General features: G+C 44.2%; 1 protein-coding gene and 1 long non-coding RNA gene across 2 annotated transcripts; one reads left to right on the plus strand and one right to left on the minus strand.

Moving 5' to 3' along the window:
- Nucleotides 1–5,048: 5,048 nt before the first annotated feature.
- On the plus strand, nucleotides 5,049–5,985 carry LOC120675153. Its single transcript, XM_039956235.1, has 2 exons — nucleotides 5,049–5,495; nucleotides 5,563–5,985. The coding sequence occupies exons 1-2, from the start codon at nucleotides 5,049–5,051 to the stop codon at nucleotides 5,983–5,985; spliced, it is 870 nt and encodes a 289-aa protein (XP_039812169.1).
- A 2,036-nt stretch (nucleotides 5,986–8,021) lies between these two features.
- On the minus strand, nucleotides 8,022–10,158 carry LOC120674328. The gene is made up of 3 exons (XR_005675052.1): nucleotides 9,871–10,158; nucleotides 9,693–9,752; nucleotides 8,022–8,446 (listed from the first exon to the last, which is right to left on the minus strand). It is a non-coding gene; the product is annotated as an uncharacterized LOC120674328 (long non-coding RNA).
- Nucleotides 10,159–10,580: the final 422 nt, after the last annotated feature.

The raw sequence follows: 10,580 nt of genomic DNA on the forward strand, positions 1-10,580 counted from the left end.
ATTTTATCCCGGGATTTCCTGTCTTGCCCGCGTGGGTCTTCTGACCGGTATCGATCTTTCGCCGGTCGTGAAGTTGCCCCGTCTTGTCGGAGCGGCGCCCTATAGCGTAGGCGGCGGCGTAGACAGCTGAGCCTGTTACATAGACTGCGTGCTGACGGCGTAAGTGTCATGATGGAGTGGCGAGCTATCGCCTCTGGTTAATATGGAGGTGTGGGCGGCGCCTGCGACTCCACTATTACACCTCGGTAATTCGCGACCTACAGTGCGGTCTGTCAAAGGCTGTCACGTCTCTGCGGCGGCAGAGCACGCCTCCACTATCCGCATTAAATGCGGGTGGGTGAGGGAGCTTCCATCGGAAGGCTTGCGCCACGCGCGCGTCTGTGGGACACGTGGCCGGCATGCTCCCAGCGGAAGGCTAGCGCCCGCGCCCATGTCTGTGGGACAGGTGGCGGCTCCGGACCCCTCCCGAGCGGAGTGCTGAGCCGAGGGCTCGCGGGGGTCCAGATGGGCACGTGGAAGTCCCGGACCTTGCTAGGGGTAGAGTGGGCTGGGGAGGAAACAGTGAGCCCGTGGTGGCCCTTTTCTATTTTCCATTTGTGATATATACATATATTTTCCTTTACTGAAGGCCTCATCGCTGCACCAAGTAATTTTGTTATTACATACATACACAAAAGGAACGGAAACGCGATGGATATTATGTCTAGCTTTTTCACTGGAAGATGACGTCTGGGCAAAATCTCATGGCTCCATCAAATTCTCATGCGTTTTAACAAAACGAAACAAGACACATACACAATCGCGAAATTAAGACAGCAGACCGATATAGCCAGTTCATTAGTACGAATTACAAAATTCGGATACATAGGATTCGAAATTACATATCACATAAAAAAACTAGATAAATAAAAATAAAGAGGAGCTGTCCATTTCCACCATATTTGCAGATTAAATTTTCACATCTTCTCTAGCTTCGCCCCTGAAGTTATAACCGTGCTTGATCTGAAGTTGATTCGCTATCTCATATGACAAAAAAGCATCTATGGTGGCATACCTTATTTGCTCTGTCAAGAACTGTGAATGCCACCAATTGTGGTCCATCTTGTGCTTCTGGATTTTTATTTCTAGCACCTCTGATGCAATGTGCTCTAGTGATGATCTCCACTGCTTGCCAGAACGCTTGAAATGTCTATATTTTTCATTAACTTGTGGTACGATGACCTGATGGTCATCCCACTTTTGTAATAGTGATGCCACAGTCCTCCTCTAGGTGGACAACATCATTCTTGATATGTGCTCCGACGAAAATATGGCCCTCCTTTGTAAGAAAACTCTTTAGGACATCAGGAAGTTTGCCCCCAGCGTTATGTACCTAGAACTTGAGTAGTTAGGGATTGATTCGAACGTAGCTAGAACTTGAGCGATTGACTCGCACGTACCTGGAACACAAGGCAGCGCGGGCCAACGCACAGTTGCAACAGGGCGAGTTTGTAGGCCTTGGTTCCGATCTTGCGCCACTCGGTGTCCAGTCCAACTACCATAGGACATGGAGGTCTGTTACCTTTGATATCTTGGATGAACTGCTCTACGACGACTGTATCAACTGTGATCGTTGTCTTGATTGTCGTGTTGTACTTGTAGAAGGCAACGTCGTGGTTCGACGTCGGCGGCCACGGACCGATGAGCTTCATCTTGTCGTGGTTCGACGTCCCCTCACCCCATAGCGGCTTCGTCTCAACGGTAGTAGGCTCGTGGGTGGGAGACCACTCACCCCACAGCGGCTTTGGTTCAGCGTTGGCGATGTCGCTCTCCGTGTCGTATTGGGCTTGCGTCGGGCTCGGAGGGAAGCCGCCGGTGTCGCCGATCGTGGCGCCGCTGTCGTGCATGGGGCCGTGGAGCCGCCGCCGTTGTGCATGAGGCGGGAGATGAACTGGTGCGAATGGATTCCCGGCGAATGGAGACTCCGGTTTGTAAGGGCGGGAGATGAACTGTTCATGGGGCGGGAGATGAATCGAAAGGATGGCGCTGAAGGCAAAGAGCCGGCCGGTTGCCATAACTTCCCATCACCACTCATGCGGCCAATTGAATATAAATAGAATTCAGAACCAATGAAGTTTAGATAAATTATCAGATGTGAATTAGTTCTCTTTGTGTGTGAAACTGCGTATTCCGATTTGGTGTAATCTAATGTGAATTAGTTTTATAACCTTATTAATATTTACAAGATTTATTTTTAAACTGAAAATGACAAAACTACCTGTAGGGAGGTAATTGAACGGTTTTAAAAGCTAAAGGAGGCAGTTCACCTAGTTTCGAGTGATAGGGAGGAAACATGGACACCCTTTGTGTCCAGGGAGGTAAAACAGACTTTTTCCTTTATGAAACAAAATGTGGCGCAGCCAGTTCGGACCAGGAGGTTCTGGACCCGATCAGTTCGGACCAGGAGGAAATGGACGAGATTTTACCACCCCTAACTTGACATTTATCTGCCTCGAACACAAGATTTTACCACTTACGATTTTACCACATCAAGCCCAGATTTTCCCACCGACTGCCTACGATTTTAGCACCGAGTGCCCAGCAACAAACAACTTGAAATACCACATCAGTTCATAACTTCTGACCACCACTGAGCCGATGTAAACACTATGTAGATCAACAAAGTTCTAAACGCTCCTCGCCGGTGCGGCTGCGGCTGCGCGCGCCGTCGAGCATCTCAACAATTGGTAGGAACACAACACGATCATTTAGAACTCAACACTGGGCTAGGAGCCCAACACTATAGACTGATTAAAGTTGCAGCAACTCTGAATGAAATGAATCACCCACTGAGCAGAGACAAAAGCAACACCTATTACTAACGGCAATAGTGGAACAGCTTCAGAGAATAAAGCCATACAAGAAGACTGATACATGTCTTAAAACACAGCCATACAAGTAGTGTGATACAAGTCTTAAAACACAGCTACTGGACCCATTAACAACTCAACCACGTCACTTGTTTTGCTTGTACTTCACAATATCGTCAGGCAACACCACCTTATTTTCAGTGTGACAAACAAGGTATGCCACTGTCGACTTCTTGTAAGGTTCCAGCCAGTTCTGCAAATTGAAAAAAAATAAACAATCTTGTAAGTTTCCATCCAGTCATGTGGAATTTTTTGTACATCATATCAAGGTAAAGAGGGGAATAGACTAACCTGGTCACCCTTTTTCAGTTTCTTGGCATTGTCGTCCAACTTAGAAGTGAAGTTCTCAATAAAACTCATGAGCGCTGAGGCACTACCTTTGAATTCGAGTTCAGTTACAGTAACTGTGAACCTACAATCACCATATTGTTTCACCGTGAAGCCGCAATCCTTCATGGCTTTGAGTAGACAGCCCATGATAGACTTTCCTAGTCGGGATCTATTTTCAAACGACAATGCCGACGTCTTGCAAAACAGAGCTTCAATGATGGGTAGTCTTTTCGTATCGACATGAAATACAAACCATTCTTCATTCTTGTAGAAAGGAAAAAATATATGCAAAAACACATTTATCATAATGCTGAGTGTAATCCTTGTTCCAGGAAAAAATCTCTACTTACGAATGTCCTCCTCATGTTTCGAAAGACTTTCACTTTGGGATCTTTGGTGGATTCGGTGTCTTTGCATACACGTGCAACATTGGTGTCTTTGAGTACAGCTTTGATTTCTTCTACAAGTTGTCCAGCATCAACTTCGGAGAGTTCACCCTCTTCGGATACGTCATGTGGCGGGATGACGGCTGTGATGTTCCCTTGATTACACTTTTCATCACAATTGAAGCATGTGATGAATGCTCTGAGAATTTTATCACCATTGTCACCTTCATTTACGTACTTTTACAGCTGACCCCCAGTCATGGTAGACTACAATTCGGTGTCTACAATATTGTGAAGTACAAGCAAAACAAGTGAGGTGGTTGAGTCGTTAATGGGTCCAGTGGCTGTGTTTTAAGACTTGTATCACACTACTTGTATGGCTGTGTTTTAAGACATGTATCAGTCTTCTTGTATGGCTTTATTCTCTGAAGCTGTTCCACTGTTGCCGTTAGTAATAGGTGTTGCTTTTGTCTCTGCTCAGTGGGTGATTCATTTCATTCAGAGTTGCTGCAACTTTAATCAGTCTATAGTGTTGGGCACCTAGCCCAGTGTTGAGTTCTAAATGATCGTGTTGTGTTCCTACCAATTGTTGAGCTGCTCGACGGTGCGCGCAGCTGCAGCCGCACCGGCGAGGAGCGTTTAGAACTCTGTTGATCTACATAGTGTTTACACCGGCTCAGTGGTGGTCAGAAGTTATGAACTGATGTGGTATTTCAAGTTGTTTGTTGCTGGGCACTCGGTGGTAAAATCGTAGGCAGTCGGTGGTAAAATCTGGGCTTGATGTGGTAAAATCGTAGGTGGTAAAATCTTGTGTTCGAGGCAGATAAATGTCAAGTTAGGGGTGGTAAAATCTCGTCCATTTCCTCCTGGTCCGAACTGATCGGGTCCAGAACCTCCTGGTCCGAACTGGGGGCGGCGCATTTTGTTTCATAAAGGAAAAAGTCTGTTTTACCTCCCTAGACACAAAGGGTGTCCATGTTTCCTCCCTATCACTCGAAACCGGGTAAACTGCCTCCTTTAGCTTTTAAAACCGTTCAATTACCTCCCTACAGGTAGTTTTGTCATTTTCAGTTTAAAAATAAATCTTGTAAATATTAATAAGGTTATAAAACTAATTCACATTAGATTACGCCAAATCGGAATACGCAGTTTCACACACAAAGAGAACTAATTCACATCTGATAATTTATCTAAACTTCATTGGTTCTGAATTCTATTTATATTCAATTGGCTGCATGAGTGGTGATGGGAAGTTATGGCAACCGGTCGGCTCTTTGCCTTCAGCGCCGTCCTTTCGATTCATCTCCCGCCCCATGAACAGTTCATCTCCCGCCCTTACAAACAGGAGTCTCCATTCACCGGGAATCCATTAGCACCAGTTCATCTCCCGCCCCATGCACGACGGTGGCGGCGCCACGGCCCCATGCACGACGGCGGCCCCACGATCGGCGACACCGGCGACTTCCCTCCGAGCCCGACGCAAGCCCAATACGACACGGAGAGCGACATCGCCAACGCTGAACCGAAGCCGCTGTGGGGTGAGTGGTCTCCGGCCCACGAGCCTACTACCGTTGAGACGAAGCCGCTATGGGGTGAGGGGACGTCGAACCACGACAAGATGAAGCTCATCGATCTGTGGCCGCCGACGTCGAACCACGATGTTGCCTTCTACAAGTACAAAACGACAATCAAGACAACGATCACAGTTGATACGGTCGTCGTAGAGCAGTTCATCCAATATATCAAAGGTAACAGACCTCCATGTCCTATGGTAGTTGGACTGGACACCGAGTGGCGCAAGATTCGAACCAAGGCCTACAAACTCGCCCTGTTGCAACTGTGCGTTGGCCCGCGCTGCCTTGTGTTCCAGGTACGTGCGAGTCAATCGCTCAAGTTCTAGCTACGTGCGAATCAATCCCTAACTACTCAAGTTCTAGGTACATTACGCCGGGGGCAAACTTCCTGATGTCCTGAAGAGTTTTCTTACAAAGGAGGGCCATATTTTCGTCGGAGCACATATCAAGAATGATGTTGTCCGCCTAGAGGAGGACTATGGCATCACTATTACAAAGTGGGACGACCATCAGGTCATCGTACCACAAGTTAATGAAAAATATAGACATCTCAAGCATTCTGGCAAGCAGTGGAGATCATCACTAGAGCACATTGCATCAGAGGTGCTAGAAATAAAAATCCAGAAGCACAAGATGGACCACAATTGGTGGCATTCACAGTTCTTGACAGAGCAAATAAGGTATGCCACCATAGATGTTTTTTTGTCATATGAGATAGCGAATCAACTTCAGATCAAGCACGGTTATAACTACAAGGGCGAAGCTAGAGAAGATGTGAAAATTTAATCTGCAAATATGGTGGAAATGGACAGCTCCTCTTTATTTTTATTTATCTAGTTTTTTTTATGTGATATGTAATTTCGAATCCTATGTATCCGAATTTCGTAATTCGTACTAATGAACTGGCTATATCGGTCTGCTGTCTTAATTTCGCGATTGTGTATGTGTCTTGTTTCGTTTTGTTAAAATGCATGAGATTTTGATGGAGCCATGAGATTTTGCCCAGACGTCATCTTCCAGTGAAAAAGCTAGACATAATATCCATCGCGTTTCCGTTCCTTTTGTGTATGTATGTAATAACAAAATTACTTGGTGCAGCGACGAGGCCTTCAGTAAAGGAAAATATATGTATATATCACAAATGGAAAATTGAAAAGGGCCACCACGGGCTCATTGTTTCCACCCAGCCCACTCTACCCCTAGCCGGGTCCGGGACTTCCACGTGCCCATCTGGACCCCCGCGAGCCCTCGGCTCAGCACTCCGCTCGGGAGGGGTTCGGAGGCGCCACCTGTCCAACAGACGTGGGCGCGGGCGCTAGCCTTCTGCTGGGAGCATGCCGGCCACGTGTCCAACAGACGCGCGCGTGGGCGCAAGCCTTCCGATGGAAGCTCCCTCACCCACCCGCATTTAATGCGGATAGTGGAGGCGTGCTCTGCCGCCGCAGAGACGTGACAACCTTTGTCAGACCGCACTGTAGGTCGCGAATTACCGAGGTGTAATAGTGGAGTCGCAGGCGCCGCCCACACCTCCATATTAACCAGAGGCGACAGCTCGCCACTCCATCATGACACTTACGCTGTCAGCACGCAGTCTATGTAACAGGCTCAGCTGTCTACGCCGCAGCCTACGCTACAGGGCGCTGCTCCGACAAGACGGGGCAACCTCACGACCGGCGGAAGATCGATACCGGTCAGAAGACCCACGCTGGCAAGATAGGAAATCCTGGGATAAAATCTCCGTCGACCATAGTGCCATAGCAATAAGGTGGAATACTGTTCCATACTACCTTGCTGGGGCCACATGTCGGGACCCAACAGCTTTGTACGTGCCTCCCTTGGACTATAAAAGGGAGAGCACACGCAGAGCAAATGGAATTTTTTCCTCCTCTCCGCTCTGGACTACTTCTCCTCTCTCGACTTCGTTCCTTGGGGATAGGCAATACAACACATAGTGGATGTAGGGAATTATGCTCCGGCGGCCCGAACCACTCTAAACCTTCTGTGTTCATCGTGTTCTTGCATCTAGATCGGACTAATCCTAGCTACCCCCGAGTTCATTCTCCCTCAGGGCTTAGGCGGGTGCATTCTGCCACTCGGCTGGGTTTACCACCCGACACCTATACCCTATACCCTATACCCTAAACCCCTAAACCCTAAACCCCTAACCCTAAACCCTAAAAACCCTAAACCCTCTAAACCCTAATCCAAAAAACACCCTAAACACCCAAACCCGATACCCAAAACCCTAAACCAAACCCTTAACCCCCAAACCCAAAAAAACACTAAACCCCCAAAACCCAAAAAACTCTAAACCCCCAAAACCCTAAATCCGTCATGGACGTACTTTATCCATGGAAATAACATAGTCCAAGGTCATGTCCACTCTCGGATCAACAAATATAGTGGTGGACACTCTCATGGTCATTGTTTCCAAAAAAAGAAGAAGTTATGTTTGGTCCAACCCTGATCATGGGCCTAAGACTTCATCCCACCCACTAAAAGCATGTTTACTTCAACTTTGTTGAAAGTCCTACCACTTCTGGTAGAAATGATGACAAGGAGCCATCTCCTGCTAGCTTGCCCCCTGGCAGACTATAGTCATCACCATCACATGCTAAAAGAATAAGGAAAGAAGAGTATCAGGGCTGAACATTTTAGTGTTAATTTCATTTCTGTCTAGGCTAAGATCTCATCATTCTCATGTCCAAACTAAAAAGCCCTACAGTCTCCACCCACATCCTATAATCTAACCCCAAACAAGAACCCAACATGTTTAGTCTATAAATTATCAAATGTTAACAAAGCTGAATTTCAGGTTAAGATACAAATTTGCTACTAATATATATCATGTACATCAATACAAGAGAAGATTACTTGATACAAGAGTAGTTTCAGTATACATCATGCGCATTAGTTATACGCAATCAATTTCCATCAACATCAAGATGATTAATGAACATTTCGCATGAAAGGATTGGTTAATATACAAACTACTTATAAGACTAACTACTTATGAGAACATGATAGAAAAAGGATTGCATATTATGTAACTCTATATAAATAGAGGATTGGTAACACACCAGGCATCGTAGTAGAGATTGTTCTTAAGCGAGAATATTTCACTTCAAGCAACATTTGCTTCCGAAGAAGAGAATAACTGGCAGCCTCAGTATCCGGTTCATGCACTGTTTCATAGCTTGTCTCCGACAAAAGAAATAATCACTGGGTTTTCGGTGACTACCCCAACCTAGAAGCACATGAAATCTGGCTGAGCAAGAACGAATATAATAAAACAAAAGGAGCTACTAAGTATGCAAGTCGAACACGACAATCTATGGTAATAAAGAGTAAGTCGAGAGGTCTATGGAATAAAAAATACTATCCTCCAATTGCACCAGAAAAATAGCCAAGGAATTGCACTAAGCTTTAATGATTGCACATACATTGCCAAGTTAACATAGTCGACAAGCTGATAAGAAGTGGGCCATATTATATAAGCATTAAACATCAAAACCCAGATCAAAGACCAAAAATGCAGCAGCCCAATGCATTGTTTTCTGAGGGGAGCTTTTAGAATGCGGAGATACCTTGCAGATTGATTACATAAGCAAATTTGAAAGTACGGAAGTCATATGTGCATCTTTCAGGCAAGCAATGTCATTCTAATTCATGATCTTCTCATACTATTAGATTTCACAATATGATTCCAAATTCCAAAATTGAAGTAATTTCAGATCATATATAAAAAAAAGTGTCTGACAAAGCAAGTTGATTAGAAAATGGAAAATTGTGAAATGCTAGTATAAGTTCATAGGTTTATGTGCCTTGCATGAATTTACCCATTTGAATCAACATGGGCAAAAAATTATAGACAAATAATTCCATTCAAAATTTTGAAACTATTAGATGTTGGAATGTATTGATTTACTGTTATATAAAGTAAATATTTCATAGTCCCAATGGAGAAGCACAATTGAAACAAAGCTTTCCATAAGAATATGACACGACTATTTGAAAGCATATTAATTCAGGATTTGAAACATATTATCTTAGGATCCAAGAAGCAGTTCTATGCTTAGTATTAAGGTGATGCATATATGGTAGCAAAATATCAACAAACACTTAATCTACTCTTAATAAGCAACTTCAAAACTAGAGTAGTATGACTGACAACCAAATACAAATGTTACATAGCATTCCACAGAAGGTATTATCATAACATTCGTCAAAATGGGTAATGACACCTTGCATCTCAGTTCCTAGAGGCAACAACCATTATTCTAACAAGAGGCAAAACATTTCGGTGCTAGATCCAAAAAAAAAGGGCAATCATCACATGGGTCCAATCATCCAATGGGAACCAAGCATACATTACACCTATCAAACGAACTGAAATTAGCATGTCAAACTTTACAGTAAATGTACATCTTGTACAACTCAGACTTGAAAACTTCTATTGCTACAACAGGTCATTAGCATGATACAGAATATACCTTAAGGTGAGTTGATAGGTCGAGCTCCCAGAGAACAATCCCAAAAGTAAACACAACAACCTGAGTACAGCATAACCAGATTTACGTGTGAATTCAGTGTTAACTTGAAAGAGCCAAGAACCAAGAGAATTAGGATATCATAAAGATTATGATGAAGAATAGAACTAAATTAGCACACCTTTTCAGAGACCAAGCTACTACTACCCTTTAGAAGCTCTGTGCCATCCATGGAAGTGTTACCCTGACAGCACCAGAGATCAGAGTCTGACACTTCACTTTCAAAAAGCCAAGATCACCAACCTACATATATAGGGAAAGAGGCCAATGCTCAGCAATTTATAAAAAAGTAATAACCTCATATATCAATCATATAGGCAACCTGAAACAAAAGGGCTACTGGATTAACTAAGATCATAAAATTTAGATGGTTAACACGCAATCCTAAAGCATATACCTAAAATAAATCATTTCATGTTATTAGCATGTACAAAGATGGCATTTTAGATTGTACATGAGTGGCCCACGATGCCACATACAATTTCTATTATCTTATTCACACAATGCCATGATGGCAGCTGCTCCACATACAAGCATACAAATTTCATGTTTCCTCAAGTGCAAGCACTAGGTGACATGGCAAAGGTTGATCCATTTGAGCATAGATTTCATATATAGATTCAAGTGTCAATCAAAGAGGCCAGAAGTACTTACGAAAAGAAACAAAGAAAGAGACACCTTAGTTCAAGATCCCAAGCTAATGTGTGCATTCATAATTTTCTTGAGTACATGTACTCAATGGTGGATTAGAAAGTTCAGTCCTACCAGCAATTCTTGAGAGTCAAATTGAATCTCCATATTATTATAGTAACAAGCAGCATATTCTCCATA

This window comes from Panicum virgatum, chromosome 5N (genome assembly GCF_016808335.1).
Source record: "Panicum virgatum strain AP13 chromosome 5N, P.virgatum_v5, whole genome shotgun sequence".
NCBI classification, from domain to species: Eukaryota; Viridiplantae; Streptophyta; class Magnoliopsida; order Poales; family Poaceae; genus Panicum; species Panicum virgatum.

Excerpts from the sequence above, each read along its gene's own strand:
- LOC120675153 (XM_039956235.1), top strand. The coding sequence starts at position 5,049 with ATGCACGACGGCGGCCCCACGATCGGCGACACCGGCGACTTCCCTCCG. Across the intron at positions 5,496-5,562 it reads CGCGCTGCCTTGTGTTCCAG|GTACATTACGCCGGGGGCAA; the intron begins GTACGTGCGAGT and ends CTCAAGTTCTAG.